Source organism: Podarcis vaucheri, assembly GCF_965113315.1.
Source record: "Podarcis vaucheri genome assembly, chromosome: 1".
NCBI classification, from domain to species: Eukaryota; Metazoa; Chordata; class Lepidosauria; order Squamata; family Lacertidae; genus Podarcis; species Podarcis vaucheri.
This window is the reverse complement of record NC_138759.1, coordinates 16,969,371-16,995,619: the sequence shown is the minus strand read 5'-3', so window position 1 is coordinate 16,995,619 and position 26,249 is coordinate 16,969,371. Positions and strand designations below refer to the sequence as shown.

Genomic DNA, 26,249 nt, shown 5'->3' with positions numbered 1-26,249 from the left:
TTAAAGTTGAAAAAATATAGGGGAGTTCTATTAAATCTTGACAAGATTTAAGAATCGGAAGGGCTGCTTGCATCGTTAAACAGGTTTTGCTGCTTTCTGCCCTAGTGCTCCCCTCCCCCCACTTTCAGGCTGATGTCAAAGGATGTGAAGTCACTACCCCAGAAAAAGGGGGGGGGGAGTTGGAGGGAAGAGAGGCAGGGCACTTAAGTTACACAGCAGTTCTTTCAGAGAATTGCAGCTCTTTGTGGCATATGCGAGCGATATCGTGCAGTAAAAGGATTTTTGTGCCTACAAGTGAGGGTTCATTTATGGCTTCTGTTTAGGTTTGCAACTAAACAGGAAAATGTGACTGAGTGATACAGTCCATTGCATTATAGAAGGCAGCCACTATATATTTAGGAAACATCCAACAAAACATGCTTTTTGAAACATACAACGCTGACATTGTGAATCTTAAAACAATTTTACATTGCTGTGTGGAGCGCTGATTATAGAGAGCATAAGTGTATTCTGCCATTGGGCGTCTTAGAAATCTGTAGTGTGTTTTTAAGTACAGTACCTTAAACAATTCCTAAATTCTCTTGAATTTGATTCCAGTTTGCTTTGTTTCAAACACTTGTGGGATTCATTGATTCATGGCTTCTGAACAAATCAAACATTAGCCAAGATACTGATTCTGTGTTTCTCTTTGAAACTACAATCCCAAATGCCAGTATTGTTACAGGATTACTGGATGGGATCTCCTCTAGTTTTACTAGCAAACTAACAGCATTATAAACATACACCATTCCCCACTCCCTTATAAGCATTCTTGGCAGAGAAAGATTTCTAAGCTTTACATGATGGAGACTTCCAAAAATAAAATATAGCAAGGAGTGATCTTACACATTTCTTGTCTTTGTTATAAAATTATGTACATTTAAAAAAATAAATTTTACATGCAAAGGAATCTTGTATTTCCTGCATATATTTCTCTTCTGGCTGTAGTTTGCTCACTTTATTGATAGAAGAGTTTATTTATGTTTGTATTATAATTGAGTTGTGCTTTCACTACAAAAGTTATTTCTTAAAAACAATAACACTAATGGTCTGTTCAGGACTTGCAGTTTAAATAGAGGATGCCTTTGTTAAAACCCTTAACTTTGGGGTTCACTAGTTATGACCTTTCCATAATGACCCTCAAACTCTAGCAGTGACTTTTTAAAAGTTAAGGCAAACCACCTCCAGCACTTTCATTTCTTGATAAATACTGAAACCGTTTTAACTTGCACTGAAGTAGAGTGTGCTGAAAAACCTAAATCGCCAGGCCAGTCCATTCTTCTTTTCTTACACACTACCAACTTTTTTACAAGTTTCTTTGCTCTTGAAATAGCTTCCCAACTCGTATTTGTAATTGGGACCAAACAGTTGTGTATAACTAGTGGCGTCTAATGCCCACTAGACTTGGTGGGAATACAAAGATGTCAGGGGGTGTGTTGTCAATGAGAGGTCATGGGAATGTGTCCGAATTCTGATATTCTCCCCATCCTCCTCCCTTGCAAGGTACAGTGGATGCATAGGTTAATGTATCTGCTTTACAAATAGCACCTACCGGTGACTAAACTGGAAAATATCATTCAGGAGAAGCTCCTGCTGTCACAGTTGCTTTTCTGCTGGGAGGAAAGTTGTATGGCTTCCACTTTTTCTGTTTCTCTCGCTATTCACCTACTTTGCAAATAGTGGACACTGCATCATTGAAGTTGTAATAATAATTTGGCACCTAAATATTTTATCTTGGGTACCCGCTGTCACAATTTCTAGTGTGGGTTCATGCCATAATAGCCATATTTTTCTCAGAGGTAAACCCCATGGGGAATTCCACTGGGGCCGCCACCTGATATGCAGGTTCAGGGTTGCAGCTAGAATTGGCCACACAGAACTGTTAAGAAGGGACCCCCTAAATTTCCAAACCTGTAGGAAAAGATTATTCTCCTCCCCCCACCCCAGCTTTTAAAATTTACCTAAGTGTCTTATGGTCTTTTTATCTTCACAACAACCCTGTAAAGTGGGTCACAGTACAATTTTAGCAAAACAACAGAAAGGATAGTACTATCACCTTAAAAACTAAACAAAATATACAATGGCATAGCTTTCTTAGGTTGGACTCCACTTCATCAGATGCATCGTTCTTGATAATCCATGAATCAGTTAGGCAGTAATACTGTACAATACTTTTGCTGTAGTATTTAAAGTGCTACTGGATTGCCCCCCATTTCTGCTGTAAGCAGTGGAAGCGAATCCTGTTTTGGGTATAAGTACAGAGAATAATGTACCCAGCAGCAACAACAGCACCAAACAATGAGTCTATGGTAAAGGGGAGGAATTTTAAATTGTGGCTACAGAACAACGCTTTATCCTCTGGTGCAGGGGTCGGCAAATATTTTTTAGTTGTGGACTGGTCCACTGTCCCTCAGAGCTTGTGGCGGGCCAGAGAAGTGGCGCCGGGGGGGGGCTGGAAGAAGAGGTGAGGGGGGCAAGTAGTCCTCCCCAGCCCCAACCACCGTGCTTACCTTCCCAGGGGCTGCCGCCACCACCGCTGCTGCTGTTTCTCGTGGGTAGGCAAAGGGAGCTCATCTGCTCTGCTCTCTGGCCCACAGGAGCACTGTGGGGGGGAGATGAGCAGCAGGAAAGGGCTGGCTCCAGAGAGGGGCTGCTTAAAATGGCGCTCAGCCAGCTCAGCCCAGCCCCCTTCCTCTTCTAGGCAGGGCAGGGAGAAACCAGGAGGAGGGAGGGAGGAGGTGCCGCCGCAGTGTGTGTGTGGGGAATGGAATGGCACAGCCCAAACAAGCAGAATCCCCACGCCGATCCACTGACAGTTCGTGGGCTGGATCCTGAAGGCAATTGGGCTTGTTCCAGCCCGCGGGCCTTAGTTTGCCGACCCCTGCTCTGGTGGTTGGGGGGTGGGAATGCGTAAAGACAAGACTCTTGCCAAGTGTCATCCAGAGAAGGAAAATGTACAGGCAACAGTATGGTGAAAGCCATGGATTTTATACTGTCACCCCCAACTACTCACGGTAACCCACAGTATCCTTGCACAGAATTAAGCAAGGGGGGCATCCTTTAGCAATGGGGGCCCAATTAATCCGGTGGGATGGAGGCAGGACCTGTCACAAACAATTTTCCCTCTCTCACACATTCTGTTACACTTAATGCAGGCTGGCGCTGTGGGTTAAACCATAGAGCCTAGGACTTGCCGATTAGAAGGTCGGCGGTTCAAATCCCCGTGACGGGGTGACCTCCCTTTGCTCGGTCCCTGCTCCTGCCCACCTAGCAGTTCGAAAGCACAGTCAAAGTGCTAGTAGATAAATAGGTACCGCTCCGACAGGAAGGTAAACAGCGTTTCCGTGCGCTATTCTGGTTCGCCAGAAGCAGCTTAGTTATGCTGGCCACATGAAGCCAGAAGCTGTACGGCGGCTCCCTCGGCCAATAAAGCGAGATGAGCGCCGCAACCCCAGAGTCGGTCATGACTGGACCTAATGGTCAGGAGTCCCTTTACCTTTTTAATGCAGGCACACACTCTCCTGACTCACCTGTACCTCTGTTGCGCGTGCACACACACACTGGGGAGGAGATACTCTGGACTGGAAACAGGGAAAGAATGAATCTGTGGGAGGAGAGCATTTCTGTGCTTCCTGGTCACTAGGTAGCACAGGAGCAAGCCAGAGGAGATGTTCAGGGAAGATGAGGAGTGCCTTCCCTTCCTCCCTGAGAAAATTCACACCCTTTCTTTTGCTCTCTCCACATTTGCTCTTTCCTCTCAATCTCTCTCTCTTTCTCTTTCTCTTTCTATCTCTCTCTCTCTCTCTCTGTGTGTGTGTGTGAACAAATACTAGTTGTAAAAAAAGAAAACCAAGCTGCTCAAACTAGCAAACTAGGTGTGGTCTTGAAGGTAGCAGCCATGAGCATACTCAGAACAGCTCCTGGGTCTACCCAAAAGGTCGATTACATTAACTAGATTGAGATGATGACAACAGGGCCGGGGGCCGGGGGGCAGTTACAATCAGGGCAAATAGCTAGTAGCTTCTTGTAAGATAAACACTGTAAGGCATTTTAAGGGGTGTATAATATTTATTACGCTTATATGCCACGTGTTACTCCAGGGGGCTCAAGGCGGTGTGCATTGTTGTCCCTTCCCCATTTTATCTTCACAACAACACTGTGAGGTAGATTACCAGGCACTGTCTAATTAAAAAAAGATGTTTCCCACAGGGTTACAATCTGCCGCTGACCCACTGTTTTTTCCTTGTGAAGAATACCATATAGATAGTGTTCTACAGCATTGTCTATTTTGTCTATATATTTAACTGGATGTTAGTTCATAACCAATTTCATTTATCATAGTTTTTCATTAGGATAATAAGTATAATGTACGAATTAAAAGCGTGCTCAGAGTGAGGAATGTTGAGTAAGATTCATGAGGGATTGTTGGGGGCGGAAGAGAAAGGGGCGAAGTGCCCAGTTCCTGCTAGCTCATTATTCATCTAGAAATCATTGTTCAGTTTGGTTATGAGTGTGCCTATGATAAACTGGATTTGTGGAGTAGTCCTTACAGATCAGCTTGCTGACTCACACACTGGCGTTGAAAGTGGATCTAATGCATGTGATGTAACACTTAACTAGATAATAAAGATGCAACAGCTTCCCTCTGATCTTGATCAGTTAAATGTAAAAGAGCATATGCAGCAACTGAAAAAGCATTCACATGAACTCGAAAGTGGTGGAATACCATTTACCGTATTTTTTGCACCATAACACTCACTTTTTTCCTCCTAGAAAGTAAGGGGAAATGTCTGTGCGTGTTATGGAGGGAATGCTTACGGGTGGCATGCATACGGATTTTCCTCCTCTAAAAACTACGTGCGTGTTATGGTTGGGTGCGTGTTATAGAGTGAAAAATACGGTAATAAATGCTGGGTGTATCAGATATGGATGCCACTCAGATCAAGCCAGGCTATGATAAAGCAAGTTCAGTGTGGATATGCGACGAAGCGGAAGGCCAACCAGTTTTAAGAGATGTTGCCTTTGTCCAATAAGCTTAGTATTTATTGGTTAGATTTGTATCCTACTGTATCTCCAAGGTCTTCGGAGTTGTAGATTATGCTGAAAGTGACGTCTCCAAGCCAGCCAGTGAGGTTCATAGCTTAGTGCAGGCGTAGGCAAACTCGGCCCTCCAGATGTTTTGGGACTACAACTCCCATCATCCCTAGCTAACAGGACCAGTGGTCAGGGATGATGTGAATTGTAGTCTCAAAACATCTGGAGGGCCGAGTTTGCCTATGCCTGGTTTAATGTCTGTTGGAGGACCTCTTCCCTTCTCCCGAGAGGGCTGCATACTGGCTCGCAGTGTACATATTTCGTTAGAAATTAGTACAGCCATTGGTGAAAAGACAGCTTTACAGTGCCACTGCATGACTCTGTATCTGCATTATTGTCCTTTAAAAGGGTGACAAAAATCCCTGTTGGCATTCAGGACCCTGTTCAAACCTGCAATACTACTAATAACGATAAGCATTTGTGCAGCCTTAAGCATTCAAAGCACTTCACACCTTATATTATTGTGATAATCCTTACAAGATTTGTAAGGGTGGTCCGTATTATTAACCCATATCACAGATTGAAGGGTGGGGCTAGGACACACTGGCTTGCTTAAAAGCTGTGAAATAAGTGCATCACGGTGGTGAGATGCACACTGACAGCTTTGTGAGTCATAGCTTGAGCCTGTGACTACGCCACCCCAACTTTTGATATATAATTAACCAATGAGTGTTTGCCCACTCCTTTCTCTGCTGTCTTCCTTGTTCCCCTGTTCTCGCACTCTCTGCTGTCCATCCTGCCATACTTCCCAGGCTTTTGAGACATAGGAGGACAGTGCGATAGGTCTTGCACTCCTCTCTCAAGCCAAGAAGCAGTAATGCAGCCCTACGATGTTCAGTTGCTCTCATGGTTTCAAAGGTCCTGTAGCTTTGCACAGGAATGTCAAATCAGGAATAGCTTCCTACTACAGTGGTACCTCGGGTTAAGTACTTACCGTATTTTTTGCACCGTAACACTCACTTTTTTCCTCCTAGAAAGTAAGGGGAAATGTCTGCGTGTTATGGAGTGAATGCCTGCGGATGGCCAGGGGCATCTGCTGCAGTCGTGAGCAGAGGATCCATGGTTCTCCTTCCTTCCCTCCTCCGTGGTTACAAAGCATGGATCCACATGGATCCTCAGGATTTTTGCATTGGGCTACTCCAAACTCGCTGTCAGATCACATGTCTATGGCCACAGCATGAACCACAAAAATCATATATCCACTATTTCGTTTAGAATATTTTTTTTCTTGTTTTCCTCCTCTAAAAACTACGTGCGTGTTATGGTCTGGTGCGTGTTATGGAGCGAAAAATACGGTAATTCGTTCCGGAGGTCAGTACTTAACCTGAAACTGTTCTTAACCTGAAGCACCACTTTAACTAATGGGGCCTCCTGCTGCTACCAGAGCACGATTTCTGTTCTCATCCTGAAGCAAAGTTCTTAACCTGAAGCACTATTTCTGGGTTAGCGGAGTCTGTAACCTGAAGCGTATATAACCTGAAGCGTATGTAACCAGAGGTACCACTGTACCAGTATCATTGTTTCTTAGTGCTGTTACCAGCTGGTTATTCCCCACCCCCAATTTTGTATTTAGCTCAAGATCGGCCGTTTTTAGAGTTTGAATTCCACAGAGAATCACCACGTTATTTAGCAAATTTCAACAGTTTCTCTCGTGGTATGAAAACCAGTATTATGCTGATTGTGTCGTGAATGCCAGCCTTTTTTAGACAGCTTTCCAAAACATATCCCACTCCGGCTGGAACAAGCAAGTTGTGACCTGTCATTCTGATGCTGACAGACTTTCAGTCATGGTGCGCTACTTGTTTTTGAAGTTACTAAATATGCGCTGGCTGAAAGGCCTAGCACACCTTTCTATTGCTTAAGGAGATTTATCTGGTGACAGTTGTTAACTGTGTACGGCATACTTTGGCTTGGGAAGATCACTACAGGCCAGTAGTTCAGTCTGAATCCTTGGGGGGGGGGCGACATTTGCCAACCCTGCAAACATCTACCATTTCATTCCTTTATTGATCATTGCTTTTCGTCAAAGGGCAGAAAGACATGCCTGTGCAAAAGCAAGATGCACAAAATAAAGTGGGTGGGGCTGTTGTCTGAAGTGTGTGTTCCTACCTGTTCTAGAGATTAAAATTCTTCTGTCATACTGTGATTGGCTACTAGGCCAATCCTTTTTGGGTGAGGCCGCTTGGCCTCTGTTTTCCATTATTTACTTATTTTAAAATATGCTGCCTCTATTGTATCACCAAGATGATGTACAGTAAAAAAATCAATACAAAACAACAATTAAATATAAAATAAAAACTATTCCAATCTTTGGGGAGGCAGACTTTGTTGATTTACGCATTGATGTGGCCCGTTAGCAGACAGGATTATTTTGCAAGGGAAAACCACACCCAATTAATTCCCCACTATGTCTGCATGGCTGCTAGCCCAATTAAAAAAGAGGGAAGAAAAGACTTGTTTGGTTCTTTTTCCTTCTTCTAAGCCATTTGGCTTAGAAGTGAGATGGGCGCACAACCCTAGAGTCGGACACGACTGGCCCGTATGGGCAGGGGTACCTTTAAAGGTAAAGGTAAAGGTACCCCTGCCCGAGCGGGCCAGTCTTGACAGACTCTGGGGTTTGTGCGCCCATCTCACATCTATAGGCCGGGGGCCAGCGCTGTCCGGAGACACTTCCGGGTCACGTGGCCAGCGTGACAAAGCTGCTCTGGCGAGCCAGAGCCGCACACGGAACGCCGTTTACCTTCCCGCTGGTAAGCGGTACCTATTTATCTACTTGCACCCAGGGGTGCTTTCGAACTGCTAGGTTGGCAGGCGCTGGGACTGAGCAGCGGGAGCGCACCCCGCCGCGGGGATTCGAACTGCCGACCTTTCGATCGGCAAGCCCTAGGCGCTGAGGCTTTAACCCACAGCGCCACCCGCGTCCCGCAAGGGGTACCTTTACCTTTACCTAAACCATTTGGACCACACTGGATACAGGAGTAGTACTATAATACTGATACCAGCCCATCTCCTTTAGTTTCATGTGTCCCCAATAACAATGTTAATTAACTGTTTGGGGGATTCGATAGGAAACCTTGGAGCCTGAAGCAACTCTAGTTTCTGTTCTTTCATACAGAATTTTGGTGATTTCCTCTAGAAAATGACATAAAGGAGACAACAAGAAAAGACAGAAGCTGGAAGCAGGAATAGAAAGGGGGAGACTATGTGATGTGTACATGTAATTAGGTACAGTAATTCTTAGATACAGTGGGAATGGGAACTAGAGGCTTCTCAGAAAAATTGGATTTTGAAGAAGAGTTTAAAAGAAGCAAGAAGTGACACCATGGATTATTTCTGAGATGCAGTTTCAGGCAAAATGAACAAGGGAGAAAAGGAAGAATTTTTTGACGGGGGCCTTTGAAGTTTGAACCTGGATGATATCGTAATGTGGGGGGGGGGTGCCATGGAGATTTTTTTGAAGGTAAAGACAATAAGAATGGTCAGAATCTATGAATGGAAAGCTAACCTGTGTAGGGATTTAAAAGAGACTGTGGTATGGTTGGAGGAATGAGAGAAGTGAATTATTTTGACAGCAGAGTGCTGGGTAGAGGTGAAGGACCAGGTATAAGACAACAGAAAAGAGAAAATGCAAGGTGAGAGATGGCCGAGATGGACCAGAGTTTTTGTCTCATTTTTTTTTATGTTGCCTAGGGAGAAGTGATGCGATTTGGTAACAGGCAGCAAAAGAAGGATGAGTTAAACCCATGACTTTTTGCCAGATCAATAGGATAGAGGATATTGTCATTGAGAGAAGAGAGCTGGGAGAAGGTACAGCCCATCTAGTCCAGCATCCTGATCCTTCATGGAGGACGTCGAACATTTAAAAAACTTCCAGATACAGAGCTGCCTTCAGATGTTTTCTAAAAGTTGTGTAGTTCTTTATTTCCTTGACATCTGATGGGAGTGTGTTCCACAGAGAGGGTGCCACTGCCGAGAAGGCCCTCTGCCTGGTTCCCTGTAACATCACTTCTCACAGTGAGGGAACCGCCAGAAGGCCCTCACAAGTGGGACCTCAGTGAATGATGGGGGTGGAGACGCTCCTTCAGGTATACTGGGCCGAGGCCGTTTACGGCTTCAAAGGTCAGAACCAACACTTTGAATTGTGCTCGGAAGGGGTTTGAAATGATGACAAAGCATTGAAATATCCGAAAGGCACATGGAGATGCAGAATTGGAGGGAGAAGGTTCTAGGCTAGAGAGTCAAAACCCTTCTGTCAGCACTATTGGTGGTACTGAAAACCATTAGGTGTGATGCTGGGTAGAGGGAGAGTAGTGAAGAGTCACTCCCTTGTGTCCTGCACAGCCATTACATAACCCCTAATGAAGACTATACTCAAAAAGACTCAAGATTCTGATCAATGTTCAGATTGTTGCTTACAGATATATCACTTAAAGCTACCAGGCAACTAGGTTTCTGAGTACCTTTGCTGTTGGATCAGCAATTCCTAAACATTGCATCGTGAACCATTATTCTAGTTGTTTCTTCTTCTTCTTCTTCTTCTTCTTCTTCTTCTTCTTCTTCTCCTCCTCCTCCTCCTCCTCCTCCTCCTCCTCCTTGCTGCCACTTTATTTCTTATATTGGAGGCGCCATAGCATTCAACACCCATGATTTCCATGCTATGCAAGCAATCTGTGTGGTGAGAGAGACCCGTGTTATGGCTGCTGCTTGGAACAGCTGCCATGTAAAAGTCTTTCAAGCATCAGCCTCCCACGCAGTGACCATGATCTGAGAATCTCAGTAATGAACAGGAAGCACAAATATAACAACACTTATCTACTATCTATCCGTACTCGCACACCCATTGTTGGAATTTATAAAAACTGGAACTCTTCTGTAACTTCACATAGTAAAATGATGCATCAGACTAGGACTTAGAAATTCAGGCTAGGAGTGACACAGAATTCTGATTGGGATGTAGTGAAGGCTGAGTCTTCTTTCTTCAGAGTTTAGAAATCTAAAATAATTGTCTTGTTGAATCAACTGTGTGCATTGCAATTGCATTGCTATTTCTATTAATACCCGGTTTTAGTTTAGTTTAATTCCCGTCTTCCATTTTTTTTTCTCCTACTGAAAATAAACCAGTGCCTTCTCTAAAAATTTCTATAAGAAATTGTTAGCCTATGTGACTGAGCTTTGTGCTTTGTTGTTGTTGTTTAGTCGTGTCCGACTCTTCATGACCCCATGGACCAGAGCACACCAGGCACTCCTGTCTTCCACTGCCTCCCGCAGTTTGGTCAAACTCATGCTGGTAGCTTCGAGAACACTGTCCAACCATCTCGTCCTCTGTCCCCTTCTCCTTGTGCCCTCCATCTTTCCCAGAATCAGGGTCTTTTCCAGGGAGTCTTCTCTTCTCATGAGGTGGCCAGAGTATTGGAGCCTCAGCTTCAGGATCTGTCCTTCCAGTGAGCACTCAGGGCTGATTTCCTTAAGAATGGATAGGTTTGATCTTCTTGCAGTCCATGGGACTCTCAAGAGTCTCTGAGCATTGTGCTTAGAGATTGTTAATCTTTTGCCCTCTATAACTTGTCTTTAGACCATCTCAGAGGTCCAGAGAGGCCTGGACTACTTGCAGCTTTTGAGGCCCCTAGTTGTAATAAAAATTTGAAAAATGAACAAGTTTGTATATATAATAGCTGGTTTAGGAGGGCATGTTCATCACATGTTCAGCATTCTTGTGCCATCATGTTTATGTACAGTGGTACCTCGGGTTACAGACACTTCAGGTTACAGACTCTGCTAACCCAGAAATAGTACCTCGGGTTAAGAACTTTGCTTCAGGATGAGAATAGAAATCGCACAGCGGCAGCGGGAGGCCCCATTAGCTAAAGTGGCACCTCAGGTTAAGAACAGTTTCAGGTTAAGAACGGACCTCCAGAACGAATTAAGTTCTTAACCCGAGGTACCACTGTACATTTTAAATTATTCAAGATGACAAAATCTATATCAGTTAATGATGACCTATGTTCTTGACCAGATTGCATATTTTATTTGCTTATATTTGCAGCTCTAACCCGAGCGTGTGTATCACATTTTGGTTGAGTGTACATAAAAACATAACCTCCCCCCCCCCCCACATCCTATACACAAATAGAGAGAAAGAGTTGAGCCTGATTGCATATCAAATACTTTAGAGACAAAATTACTTATTTGCAGTAGTTCAGGTGGGGAAGTTGTGGAGGGGGGGGTTATGGTTTTAAAAATTAGAATGTCCCATATTTGGGTAACTTTCAGTTAGTTTTGGCCGGTGATGTTCAGATGTTACTGGAGGCATGAAAGTGTCTGCATTAGCCCCGTGTCTGTCCTGATTGTCGGCTCTGGTGGTTGTGGTTGATCAGTCCTACTGAAAAAAATTTACCTTCCCAACTGGTTAGCAGCATTTGCTTTCTAAGATAGGTGTTTGAGGACTACTTCGCCTGTTACTTTTTCTGATACAATGGTTGCTTAGGGAAAATGTGTGCAGTTATTTATTTATAAGATATATATTTTACTATGGAGCAGGTAAAACAAAAATAGAAGAAGTTAGACTGTTTGTTTTCCATTATAAATAGAAGTAAAACTTTCCCAAGCAAAGTCATGAGGTTGAGTGGTGGTGGTCCAAGTCTCTGTCCTCTGCAGATAGATGGGTTGTGATACTAGCACATTTATTGGCTTCCCAGTTCACATGCACATGTTAAGACATTTTCACTGTTCTTGTGCTATAAAATTTGCTGGAACCGCATCTCCACATTAGAGTATCCTATGGAATGATCCTACTAGTCTGGATTTGTAGCTGATCACGACAGCCTGACCACATTTATGTGGTTTCTAGACAAACAAGAAAAAAAGTTTTTTTGTATGTCCTATTTGAACTTTCTATAGCCGTGGCTAATATTGATCATAAGACTAGCAAGAGAGTCTTCTTCGTGAGGACTTCTCAGAAGATGATCTCCTATAGAAATCCAGGTGTAGCCAGGTGTAGTGTTCTTCGGGTTTTAATGATGTATATATATATGTGTGATCAGGGTACCCATGATAACCTGAAACATAACTGATTACAGGCCATGAAGAATAGAGATAATTTACAAAGAAGAAATTTACATAATAAAAAAAATACTCAGGAGACAACAAAGTATTCTGTGGCATTCCTTATTTCATATGAACATATGCTATCAACTCAGCATTGTGTCGCATTGTGTTAATATCCATTCTTCAGCACAAGATGCTTTGGTTACTTTAAAATATGTATATATAACATAAGCCACTGTAGCAGTAATATTTTATGAAGAATTGCTTCAGTGCACTTTCCCCAAAAATGTTACACCTTTGTGCAAGTAGATCCTTTCCAGCCCCCCACCTTATCAGAGAACCAGATTTACAACTTACCACGGCCCTACCATACGTAGAAAGAAGAGCCTTTTTGATGCTATACATTTTATGGTTTCCATGGTGACACAATGCCGCAGAGACATCTTGAAACAATATTCTCACAAGTTAGCACAAATATAAAAATGTCCTCTTTCCAATAAGGAATCCCATGTTGTACTAATCAGAATCTTTTTTCCATTGTCTTCAATTCTTTTTACACAATCCACTGGTAGTAGTAACATATGATTAAGCAGGAAAGCTTTGTCTACCACACTTGCCATTATGCTTTTTTTCAGAAGAATACAGTTTTTCATGATTAATTTTTTATTTGGAATAAATTACGCATCACTTCCACTCAAGGCTACACAGCATGATTAGGTAGGTTTTTTTAACATTATTAGTATTTATGTAGGTGAGGCATTTTGGGTGTAACCTCATTATCCTTTCACCAACTCAAGTTGTCAAATGCTGTTTCTTACTGTCATGGCTAATACTTTCAGACCCTACAGAAGTCCTTGTGCGAATGAGATTACTTCATTGGATGCAGCCTTATGTATTTATGGAGAACTGGCACTAATCATGAAGTGAAAGTTGTCCATTTCAACATCTTAAAATAATCTAGATCTGGGCTTTTTTGGAGGACTGTTCGTCAGACTATTGTGCCTACTACTCATTCAATATCACTCACTTCTACTCACATAGATCCATCTGAAGAGGCACATACAGCTGCCGCCAAATCACTCAAATTGTATACGTGTAGGTCCTGCTTTCTGAACGCTCGCCATGCAAAAATGTTAATTTACAACCAAATGAAGCTTTCTTGAAGGCACAGCCCACTAAAATGGAGGTTGCCCACCTTTCTGGAGTCATTGGACAGATCTGTAAATTGCTGTAGGCACTACAAATGTAGAACTGCACCTTAGTCTATTGGCTACAACAGAATGCTTCTTTCTTGCCTAATTTCAGCAAGAGCAGGAGACCCTGCGAATGTCCTTTACCAGCGCTCATGCACTAGAATATTAGTACAATGCCTGTCTGGTCTTGCACTTGAAAACTCTTTTCAGCATGCCATCAGGGCTGTGTGGGAAGAAAAGTAACTTTCTATTTTTGTTTCGAGTTAGTCATTTTGCTGGTGTCTAGAGGACAAACGGCTTAACTGTGTTTTTTGTTGCATTTAAGCTGTAGTTGGGCAAAAGGACACTTGAATAATTATTTAACTGGTTTTCTACCTGTGTCATGCTGAATGAGTAGGCTGCCTAGAGTCGCTCAGATCACAGGATATTAGGAACATCATATTAAAGTAATTTACAGTGCTTTACAAAAGGTAATGAGCTTGAGCAGTCCCTTTTTAAAGTAAAGGGCAGTGAAGAAGCCTCCTTGAGGAAGAAATGAGCACACGCTAAAAGTGTAGTAGAACTCAGGAGAAGTGGCAGAGTTGTTTTTCTGTGAAACTCTTTCAGGTGCTAGATAAAATGTCAGGTTTGCTTTAGGGCTAAAATCTGGCTTTGTACATTTTGTTTACTTTCCCTCATTCAGCTAGCTTTTCTACACTCTGCCTGTCTGATTATCTGAACTGGCATCTTTTTAAAATTTCCAATGATATTTGTACTTAAAGTCACATTCATTTTTAGTGGTTTCACTTGCAGTTTAGAGTGTTTCTCTGCAGAGTAGCTTTCAAATATTTGTGTGGTTTCTCTGAACGCCATTTCTCAGAATCGTATTGCCACATTATGTCCAACTTCATCTTGATTTTTGACATACTTTACAAAGCAAAACTGGCCGCTGTCGCATCTTTATTGATAAATAAGAACCGCCACCATTTTTCCTTATATTATTTAGAAGGTTTTTAAGGCAGTAGTTAAATGTGCAATGAATGGAAGGAGCTCCATTTTCTTCTACTATTCCTTCGTTCTTTTGTTCCAGTTTTAACCCAGGACATATCTTGATTGAAACTTAAACTGAAATTAGACTTTCTTGCAGTTCTCTTCCCCACTTTTTTCTAACACTAGTAGATACCTTTTTATTTTTACTAATAAACAAAATGAACAAAAGATGAAGAGCATAATGAAATACTGTTAAGCAGGTGGAAAGCAGCACAAGATTGGACACTCATTGAACATTGTTCTAAAACATTTCTTAAAATACGGATTTTTCCATAAACCAGCTGCGTTGCTTTTGTAATAAGTTAGCTTAATCATAGTGACTATGGACCATATTTTCTCAATCCATTCAGATATAGTAGATAGGCTTTTTCCATTTTTTTAGCTATTATAATCTTAGTACTTAGAAGGTCAAATATTCTTTCTTGCTCATTTTCCAGAATAACATATTTTAGATAACCAAGCAGCTATAGTTTAGGTCCCAAATGTATATGATATCCTAACATATCAGAGATATTAGCCTGAACAGATTTCCAGGATATTTCTATTTGAGAACAATTCCAAAGATGTGTATGTAATCTGCTTTATTTAATCCACTTCTCCAGCATTTATCTGATCCTTATATATTAAGTTCAGTTTATTAGGCATTAAATACCATTGATAGAGAGTTTTAAAACAGTTCTCATTTAGGTCTGCAGAAATTAGCAGAACATACATTATTTTACGTTTTTTGTTTCCTTTCCTGGGTAAAAATAGCTTTCTTGTGCGCAGAAAAGTGTCTGCCCATTTATTCAGTTTATTTTTTTATCTCAAAACAACCTCTTCATATATTCATTCATTCATAGACAGACAGACAGACAGACAGACAGACAGAGTAAGTTTAAATAGCTCCAGTTTAAACAACATCCAAATCCTGTGCTTCTGCAGAGGTTATTCAGCCTTCCTATTGCATTGGAGCCCTGGGAGCCTTTTAGGTCATTTGTAAAATATTGCATCTCAGCTAGTGTATGCTTATGATCACCTGGCCAGGATTAGCCCCATCCTGTCACACATTTTACCCGTTGTGTTCATACAGTCAATGTGTTTCAAGAGAAGTACGACGTGTGCAATGGTGATTGTAATTCCTGTTAGACCATAGAATGGTTGTTGCATAAGCAGATGCTATACACTGTGTGGGATGTTCTGATTGGTTTAGCATCAACAGGAATTATATTCTCTAACAACAACCAACCACAGTCCGTGACCAACTGGTGAGCCCATTGGCTATCTCGATTTGTCATTGCAATCTCTAGCCCAGGAGTGAGGAACCTCTGGCCTAAGGCCAGTCTTGGCTGCCGGGGAGTCCCAAGATGGCCCACAAGACCATTACCCCTCCTCCCAAAAAAACAACCATGCCCACCTGTCCACCAGCTGACACCCTTGTGATGTCAGTTGGCGGGCAGAAGGGTGGAGTTAAGTTCTGCTTTGACTGCATGCACCTGTTCTCAGCTGGGTACTGGGGCGCCCAGTTAGCGTGGCAAGGTTGAACCACCCATTCAACTGATGAATGGGGGAGTTAAATCCTGGCAAATCTGCGGGTTGTGCACCTGTTTATCAAAAGCTGCAACATAAATATTTTAAATAAATGTGAAGTGCCAAAAGGTGCCAAAAGCAGATAATTTAAAGTTAATTTTTTGCAGGAGTGTCAAATGTCTTTAAAATAATTTCCATGTTGTGAGTATGGTACCCGTGTTACTTTATATTTAGTTGTTTGGGGTCTTAGAATTGGCTAAAGTGAGGCTCTTATCCTGCCAGCCGTCATAAGAATGGTGTTCTGTTCTTAAATAGCTGTCATCTAGCACCTTCTTTGTGGTTACCAAGCTCTTTGCTATCAATGGTCTCCTAGTAACACTGACGAAAGCTGTAATTGAATTTCACTTTGCAGTGTGTGCTTTCTAGACTGTTCGGTTAAGTTGATGCTTTTATTTATTTTGAAGATGCAGCTCAGAATTGCTGGATATGTGAAATTTTAATAAAAGCTATCTTTCTTTGCCCAGAATAAAACTTTTTAATTGACTTGGCATTTTTAGTTGTTCAATTAATATATTTTGCAAATTGCTTGCACAAGACATTACATGCTGAACTAGACGGTATGAGTAACTTAAATTTTCAAGGAACTTTGCCTTTGTACACATGTGTAAATTGAAGGTATCAGCATGGGGAGTCTCATTTCCTGTATTTTCAGAAAAGTGCTGACTTCTCAAAGCTTCCCTGTTAAAATGTGCAAAATGTTTCTTTAGCACAGATGAAAGCTAGATGTTATTTTTCAATTTACGCAAGAAGCCATTGCTTGAAATTGCAATATATGTGCTAGTAAATGAGACTTGAGTTTTACAAGCAAGACATTACTGTCTTGTCACTAGAAATCCTACCTCACTCTTGAGACTGAGGCCTAGTCTTGAACCGTGAGATGATAAGAGTGATAAGATAAGTGATAAGATAAGAGTACAACCTCGATTTTCTGGTGGGTGTCATTTTTGAATATTCCTCTGCATTTAAAACAAAAGCTGCAAGAAGCAGGAAACTCAACATATTAAGGATAACATTCTATCACATTTCTATGTTTATAGGGAGATTTGTTGTTGTTTAGTTGTTTAGTCGTTTAGTCGTGTCCGACTCTTCGTGACCCCATGGACCAGAGCACGCCAGACACGCCTGTCTTCCACTGCCTCCTGCAGTCTGGTCAAACTCATGTTCGTAGCTTTGAGAACACTTTCCAACCATCTCGTCCTCTGTCATCCCCTTCTCCTTGTGCCCTCAATCTTTCCCAACATCAGGGTCTTTTCCAGGGAGTCTTCTCTTCTCATGAGGTGGCCAAAGTATTGGAGCCTCAGCTTCAGGATTTGTCCTTCCAGTGAGCACTCAGGGCTGATTTCCTTAAGAATGGATAGATAGGGAGATTACTATATAGGAAAGCATTAAAAATGTGATTTCCCCACCTGCCACCTGAAATGGTACTGTCTATTTTACAACCTAAGGACTCCGCCGCTCTATTCTGCAGTATGTAGAATAGAATCATAGAAATGTAGAGTTGGAAGGGATCACTAGAGTCATCTAGTCCAGTCCCCTGCAATGCAAGAATCTTGGTCCCAACATTGGGTCACAAATGTGTGTATCACATTAACGATTAATAATGAGAAAAGTACATGATACACGTCTATATAAGTAAATAGAGAGGCAGGAAAAATAGATTATACACTACCTATGGCACAAAACCTTTACAGCTAAATCGTTATCTCTTCGGGAAGTTCATTGCAGTCTTCCACAATACAATATTTTACAGACAATAAAGATTGTACTGCATAAACACAATATGGCAGTAAAGCAATATTTTCACTCCTTTCAGATGTTCCCCCTGGAGAGCAAGAAAAGCTTTTTATTCAGAAGTTGCGACAATGTTGCGTCCTCTTCGACTTCGTTTCTGACCCACTAAGTGACCTGAAGTGGAAGGAAGTAAAAAGAGCAGCTTTAAGTGAAATGGTAGAGTACATCACGCATAACCGCAATGTAATTACTGAGCCCATTTACCCAGAAGTAGTACATATGGTAAGTGATTTAAATGGAATTTATTTATTTATTTATTTATTAAAAAAACAACCTTTTTTTTTTGTTCTGCGTAAACTCCCCATAATTGAAGCTCTCTAGGTTCTAGAACTGTGCTCCTCAAACCGTGGGCCTCAGCCTACTTCTCAGGTGGGCTACATCCTGCCCCTTAATTTATGCAATAGCCTTTTGGGTGGGCTGAATGCTTGCAGGGGCAGCTCCCTACATGTGCACCGCATAGGCATGTGGGGCAGTGGGAGTTGGTCAGAGAGCAAAGCAAGAGTGAAGTCGTAGCACACCATGTTGGAGGACTAGGTAGAAAGGAAAGAGGTAATGGCCGAGTGCGACAGAAGAAAGAAAATGGTAAGGAGGGAGGCAAAGGAAACATACTGCATGAAGGAGAAGAGGAGGGAGGAGAAACACCCAGGGCCACTGCTGAGTCTTCAAGCTCCTCTGCTTTTCTCTGACTCTCACATTGCACACTCAACACCCCAGTTCTCTCTTCCTGCTGAGTCTGCAGCAGAGCCAGGAAGACTCCATCCTCTGAAGGGAAGAGGCCAGAGGGACTGTTTGAGGAAATGAGAAGTAAAATGAATATATTTAAACGTATTAATATTAAAATATTCTAAAAGTAAAGTAATAAACTGGAAATAGAGAAGAAGTGCATAAGACAGGGAAGCCGTTAACAGCAAGAAGATAGGACCAGAGATTAAAGAAGGGGGAAGTTAAGGGGGGGGGAGGAATAAGGTAGAAGTTAAGCGTGAAGGGAGAAGTAGGGGAACGACAAGAGAGGAGAAGAAATATTTTGCCTGTTTCCACATGCCTCACAGATTTTACCTAAACTGAAACGTAAGCCACTTTGTGCCCCGAAAGGTGACCTATAATTAAATTTGCATATGATGTATTATAAGATTAAGAATGGGATGTGTGAGTCCAAAATCAGTGCTGTACTTTGCTATGGGACTCCCTGCCACTAGGAAATGGATGTGGCAAAAAGTAAAATCAATTTCAAAAGAGGCTAATTATGTCGCTTTGTACTGCAATCTGCTGTCATTTTGTAAGTGCCATTGCCCTTGCACTGCCATTTTAGGACAGGGGTCAGTATTTTGTCACCCTCAAAAGGATGCTGCAGTTGGAATATTGAGAGCCCCTGATTTAAAAGGGTTTTCTTTACGCTTCATTTCCTACATAACACACTGGCTTGGATTTTTAGTTCATATTGTACTTTCAGGCTTGTCTTTTATAACTAAAGTGTAACAGCACCATACTTGCAGCAGCATCAAGTGTGTTGTATAAATCTGACTCCAGTCCTGCAAAGTCTGCTTTTACTTTTGCTAGAATCTTGATCATCCATTTGTATGTTCTAAATTTACAAAAGGGAGAGTTAATAATCCACTAATTTTGGCATTGCTTGCTAGCCAAACCCATTACTTATGGGCATCACAAAGATTGTCTTCTCCCCCAATCCTCTGATATTCTGATATGTGCAGAAAACTCATGGGGGGGGGGTGTTTGCAAAATTAGCAGTCAAACAACATCACTATTTCACAGCCCTCCATGAAAATACCATCCTAAAACCATCAGTGAGGGGGAAAGCCTATAACCTTGATGTTACTAAAGTGGTACCTCGGTTTAAGAACAGCCCTGTTTACAAACTGTTCGGTATACAAACACCGCAAAACCAGAAGTAGTGTTCCGGTTTACGAACTTTAACTTGCTCTACGAACAGAAGACGAAAGCGGCGGGAGGCCTCATTAGGGAAAGCATGCTTCAGTTTAAGAACTGCTTTGGTTTAAGAACGTGTCATGCTTGGGTCTCCTATCCTACATGCCCAGCCCACTTTAGAAGGTGAAAGAGCACACAGAACAGTTTCTGAAGATGACATAATTGTATGGATTAAGTTCATATGGGAGAAGATGGCCCTTGAGACTTTACTGTCCCAAACCACTTAGAGCCCTAAAAATTAGAAGCAGTACTTTGAATCAGGCCTGAAAAGCAAATAGAAACCTTCACCAATGGCATAAAATCAGATTGATTTACCTGAGAAGCATGCCCCTGTCAGCAGTCTAGCAGCTACATTGTGGTCCAGTTTAAAGTTTCTGAACACTCTTCAGAGGCCACTTCCTGTAAGGCACATTACAGTAGAAGAAGAGTTTGGATTTGATATCCCGCCTTTCACTCCCTTTAAGGAGTCTCAAAGCGGCTCACATTCTCCTTTCCCTTCCTCCCCCACAACAAGCACTCTGAGGTGAATGGGGCTGAGAGACTTCACAGAAGTGTGACTGGCCCAAGGTCACCCAGCAGCTGCATGTGGAGGAGCGGAGACGCGAACCCGGTTCCCCAGATTACGAGACTACCGCTCTTAACCACTACACCACACTGGCTGAATATCAGCAGACCTTGAGTAACTAGAAAAGAACTCTTCTCTAGGAAAGGGCACAGCTGGAGTTCCAACTAATTGGCAGAAAGTGTCACTGGCCACTTCCATCATCTAGAAACAGTGCTAGTCTGATCCTTAAGTGGAGAATGGAACTCCATTCAACAAAGGAAATACACCTATACCCAGCCCAGTCATATTTTTGATTGAAAGCATCTCTGATTCATCTGGTTTAAGTTTAATGGTTGTTGCTCCTGATTTTGTTACTCATCTCAGACACCACTTTGTGACTCTTGCTGTTTCCCCCAGAATTCATTGGAAAAAGAGCTGGTGGTGTCTGTCTGTTGATGGCACTGTAACCCAAATCACAGTAACTATTACAAACATCCTGTAAAGTATGCCAGTCTTATTCCCCTATTACAGATAAATGTTGGGGCTAAGGGATATTTGTCTACCTTATGCCTACTCACTAAGTTTATTCCTGAGCTAAGATTTAAACCAGGGTCTTCCCAGGTCAGACTTCCCAGTGCAGACTTACGACTGCACTGTAGCAGTTATTTAGGACTGCATGTGGTAGTTAGAACAAAAATACGTCTTAATACTTTGGTTTCAAAAGCATATACAGTCATACCTTGGAAGTCGAACAGAATCCATTCAGAAAGTCCGTTCAACTTCCAAAACATTCGGAAACCAAAGTGCAACTTCTGATTGGCTGCAAGAGCTTCCAATCGAAAGCCGCGGAAGTCCCATTGGACGTTCGTCTTCCAAAAATAGTTCGCAAACCAGAACAGTCACTTCCGGCTTTGTGGCGTTCAGGAGCCAAAACGTTTGAGAACTAAGCTGTTCGAAAACCAAGGTACAACTGTATCTCTCTGAATGTGTAAACTAAGAGGAATGTATTGATATTATGGTATGGCTAATGTGCTGGTTTTTTTCTTGCCCCCTTTTTATTTTTTCTTTAGCAAACTTTTAAATAAAGTTAAAAACACTTCTTAACATTTAATAGTCTTGATAGTGAACAGAATACTAGTATACATGGGGATTCTTAAAAAATAATTACAAAACCTTTTGACGGTAATTTACAGAAGAGCTTCCAAGATACAGTGTTCTTTCCCTCTGGTTTACTGGACTTGTCCTAGAGGCAAGATCCTTCTTTATGTAAAGCAAATGAAGCGAACATTATTTCTGGGGTAGCGAGAGATAGAAACTTGGAGAAAGAAATGCAGAATAGCAAAACTTGTTTGGTGGTATTTGGAATAAGATTTTTGTCCCTGTTTAATTTTGTTTTGTTTTGTTTTTAAATGGGATTTTCTTGTAATGCCACTTAGACAAATGTGATTTTTAGTTTGCAGTTAACATGTTTCGCACACTACCACCTTCATCCAATCCAACGGGAGCAGAATTTGACCCAGAGGAGGATGAACCCACCTTAGAAGCCGCCTGGCCTCACTTACAGGTACTATACAAACATATTTTTTTTGTTTCTCTGACTAAACAAAGAGGGACTAAATTGCTGCAAAACAAAAGGTTTTAAATCTGAACGTTCAGCGCACTGGTTTGCTGTTCTAAGTTTCTAATGGATAGCTTACACCTTTTAAGACTGCACTTTGACATAAATGTTAATGAACTGTAACTTGGTTATTTCAATGTAGGTTTAGTGTAATACTTTAATCATAAAAATATAAATGAATGTATATTACAGTAATTGATTTGGGCCTTTTGGTGCTTGTAGGGTTATAGCTTTGAGACATAAGCTCTTTTTAAAAGTGTAAGGTGCATGGTGCCCAGTGTTATATAAACAAAACCCCACAAATATAGTGTACACACAACACCAAGCTGGTTTAACTAAAGTAACTAAAGTATTCGAGTGTTGGATTGGGGTGGGTAGCATAAAGGCCGGGGGTTGCATATGGTCAGCCAAGGTATGCTCTGTTCAATTTCTCACCTCTTTTCCTTCCAACAGGGATTTACCAGCAGTTGTGTTTTGTTTCAGCCCAGCTTTGGCAACTATTAGCCTTAATTTGTGTCTTTCTCTAGGTAACTGAGCTCCTATGAGGTGCTTGTGCAGGGAAAGTTCTGGGTGGTTTATGCTCATTAAAAAAATTTAAGGGGATGTATACAGTTAGGAAGTCGAAGCGATTAATGCTGTTTAGTTTTTCTTTAAATGGTGTTTAAAATTGAGTACTATTTTTAACTGCTTTTCAAAATTCAAGTTGCATTTCTGTTGTAAAACTAATTTTTTTGTGGATCTTTTTCAGCTTGTTTATGAATTTTTCTTAAGATTTTTAGAATCTCCAGATTTCCAACCTAATATAGCTAAGAAATATATTGATCAGAAGTTTGTATTGCAGGTGAGGTTAAAAAATGAATATATCTTCAAACTTTAAATCCATATTAATCTGAAATAGATTAAACAAGTAAATGTGCGTCTCTTGCAGCTTTTAGAGCTCTTTGACAGCGAAGATCCTCGAGAAAGAGATTTTCTTAAGACTACTCTGCACAGAATATATGGGAAATTCTTAGGCCTAAGAGCTTACATCAGGAAGCAAGTTAACAATATATTTTATAGGTATGTTTTCATTCTGTGCCGGTGCAAATTAACTGGGTAAGGTATTTTAGAAATGTTGTAACTTTGATGGTACTGCCCTGCTCTCCTCAAATGTTGGCAGTGTTTCATTAAATCTGCAGGTAAGCCTTTTTTTTTACGATGACTTTAGCATTATTTTAATTCGCTGCTCCGGTTAAACCGAATTATGGGTGGGAATAACATGTTAAAAGTTCTGAGTACAGAATTAGCTTTCATTATTAATTTGTTTTTGGTCAGTTTTGGCAATTTCTATGCTTTAGCTTTCAAAAGCTCAGGTCAAGCTTCCTTGTTTCCTTAATATTGGAGTTCTGTTGCATTTACCTATGACAACTTATTCCAGTCCCCTATGACCACATTCTGGCATGTGAATTAATACAGTTGTTAAATTTATTATCCCCCTGCCCTCCCCGTGCTGTGTACAGTGAGTATATGCACATAGCATTTGTTAAAAGTGGTTTGGAAAGAGGTGTGTACAGTGGTACCTCGGATTACAGACACTTCAGGTTAAAGACGCTTCAGGTTACAGACTCTGCTAACCCAGAAATAGTACCTCTGGTTAAGAACTTTGCTTCAGGATGACAACAGAAATCGCGCGGCGGCGGGAGGCCCCATTAGCTAAAGTGGTACCTCAGGTTAAGAACAGTTTCAGGTTAAGAATGGACCTCCAGAACGAATTAAGTTCTTAACCTGAAGTACCACTGTATTGACATATGACCTTTGAACTTGTTATCTTTCCAGCATATCTGCAGCAGGGCACTATTCTTCCAACATGACCAAATATATATATATATATATATATATATTTGCTTTCGTAGATTTTCACGGGTACAGGAATGCAGGTTTTGGTGTCTTCGGGTGTCTTCCCGTGTAAGAGTCGGGGTGTCTGTGCGACGTTTCGACGAGGTCTCACTCGTCATCTTCAGGCTGGTGCTTTCGGCTTCTTGTTACTGGAACAGAGCAGAGTCTGGTGTTTGAGTTCCTATAAATACTGTTGAGGGGTGTGGTGTATAGCCTCCAACGTTCTGGGCAAAGAGGAAGTTCCTAGATTAGTGTGCCTTTTCTTCTTTTGTTCCTTAATTACTTGAGGGATATCTTGGGTGATTTCATGAGTGATATTCAGAATATCACTGGGTGGGTCATTAAGTGTAGATTAGTTGCTAAAGCTTTCGTGTCTTGACCTCTTGAGCTTGTGAAGAGTTTTTCTGAGAAGATGGCTGTGCTGCATTTAGTTGTGCTCTGGCTTGGCATCCCCACGGAAAACATCATATGCGGAGTCGAAGCTAGCCTGACCAAAATCGACCCAGATGAAGCCAATAAAATCAGACTTGAAGTCACCAACATCCTCTGCTCCAGCAAACCACCCAGAAGCAATTTACACAAAGAAGAACAGAAAGCACTCACCAACCTGAGGAAAGACAACAACATAATCATTCTCCCAGCAGACAAAGGCAACGCCACTGTTGTGATGAACACATCGGACTACCAAGCAAAACTATCAAATCTACTCCAAGACCCTACCTACCAACCTATAAAAAACAGATCCCACCACCTATCTGGAAAAAACCACCAAATCCAAAATAAAAGCCTCTCCTATCAGTGAAGAAATCCAGCTAAGAATCATCCCCAGAGAAAAAAATCATCCAGATGCCCCAAACTCTACGGTCTCCCCAAGATACACAAAGAAGGAACACCACTCAGACCAATAGTCAGCTCCATAGGCTCACCTCTACAAAATCTCGCTAAATTTCTCGCTAAGCAACTTCAGCCCTATGCAGAATCCATCGCTTCACACGTTACTAACTCCTTCCAGTTCATAGAAACAATAAAGAAACAATACCTACATCCCGATGACCTACTTGTGAGCTTCGATGTTGTATCTCTCTTCACTCAAGTGCCCATTAATGAAGCCTTGACAGCCATTCAAAACAAATACAACCCCCCCAAATACATCCTGGACCTGACCAACCACTGCCTAACCAACACGTACTTCATCCACAATGGACAAAGATACAAACAGATAGAAGGAGCACCTATGGGATCACCTCTCTCACCGGTCATCGCAAATTTGTACATGGAACACTTTGAAACCAATGCTTTAGACAAGTCAGAACACAAACCCAAACTTTGGCTCAGATATGTTGACGACACCTTTGTAATTTGGCCACACGGGAAAGAAAAACTAGATAGCTTCCTCACACATCTCAACAGCCTACACCCCAAAATACAATTCACTATGGAAATAGAAGACAACAACCAACTCCCCTTTCTTGACGTCCTAATCTACAAAAAACCTGATGGCTCCCTAGGACACACTATCTACCGGAAAAAAAAACACACACCAACCGCTACTTACATGCACAATCACACCACCACCCTGCACAAATAAACTCCGTAGCCAAGACTCTCATCTCCAGAACCAAACGCCTGGCTGACAAAGACCACTTGACAACTGAGTTACAGAATCTCTCAAATGTGTTAATCGCCAATGGATACCAGAAAAACAGGGTTACGAAGCTAATCCAAAAAGAAACACCCCCCAAAAACCAAGACACAGAAGAAAACAATGGCATGGCCCTCCTTCCTTATATCAAGGGCACTACAGACAAAATCAGCAAAATCCTCCATAAACACAATATCAAAACAGCCTTCTGCACCAACCAAAAAATAGCCAATATCCTCAGAAACCCAAAAGACAAAATCCAGCTGGAAAACCAAGGGGTCTATGAAATACCCTGCAAAGTCTGCCCAGCCACGTACATTGGACAAACAAACAGACGAATAAATGCACGTATCGCAGAACACAAGAATGCCGTCAAAAAAGAAGAAAAAACTTCCTCTCTTTTCCAACACATGAAAGAAACAGGACATGAAATTAATTTTGCAGATTCCAAATTGCTCTTTAACATGGAACATCACCACAAGAGAATAATCATGGAAGCCATCGAGATAGAGAAACACCCTCACAACATGAACAAGCGTGACGACACGTCCCGCCTGCCAGACATCTGGAAATTAGCCCTCCCCACAAAAACCGACACCAGAACCAGAGGCACACAGAACGCCGTCACCAATCAACCACACCAGACCCAAACCCAGACCCTCTCCACAGACATATTACAGACTCCATCCAGTAGCCAAACTATAGTGGCACCTCCGGATGCTGCACCCCCCTGCAATCCCTACACAGATCTGGCTGGCACAAGGCACAAAACCATAGCTCGCCCCTATACACGAAGCCAAGCCAGAGCACAACTAAATGCAGCACAGCCATCTTCTCAGAAAAACTCTTCACAAGCTCAAGAGGTCA

General features: G+C 41.8%; 1 protein-coding gene and 1 long non-coding RNA gene across 7 annotated transcripts in view; both read left to right on the top strand.

Moving 5' to 3' along the window:
- LOC309531244 overlaps nt 1–26,249 on the top strand; it is a 124,099-nt gene that overhangs the window by 72,263 nt on the left and 25,587 nt on the right. The gene's annotated exons all lie outside the window — the stretch shown is intronic.
- The window catches only part of PPP2R5C (protein phosphatase 2 regulatory subunit B'gamma), a 79,243-nt gene that overhangs the window by 29,946 nt on the left and 23,048 nt on the right, over nt 1–26,249 (top strand). For 5 of the 6 annotated variants that reach the window (XM_082218067.1, XM_082218065.1, XM_082218070.1 and 2 more), the window contains 4 exons: nt 17,782–17,981; nt 21,701–21,811; nt 22,614–22,706; nt 22,794–22,924. In XM_082218067.1, the coding sequence (XP_082074193.1) occupies nt 17,782–17,981; nt 21,701–21,811; nt 22,614–22,706; nt 22,794–22,924 (535 nt within the window). The remainder of the gene's footprint in view (nt 1–17,781; nt 17,982–21,700; nt 21,812–22,613; nt 22,707–22,793; nt 22,925–26,249) is intronic. The other variant, XM_082218066.1, reaches the window with a different exon arrangement.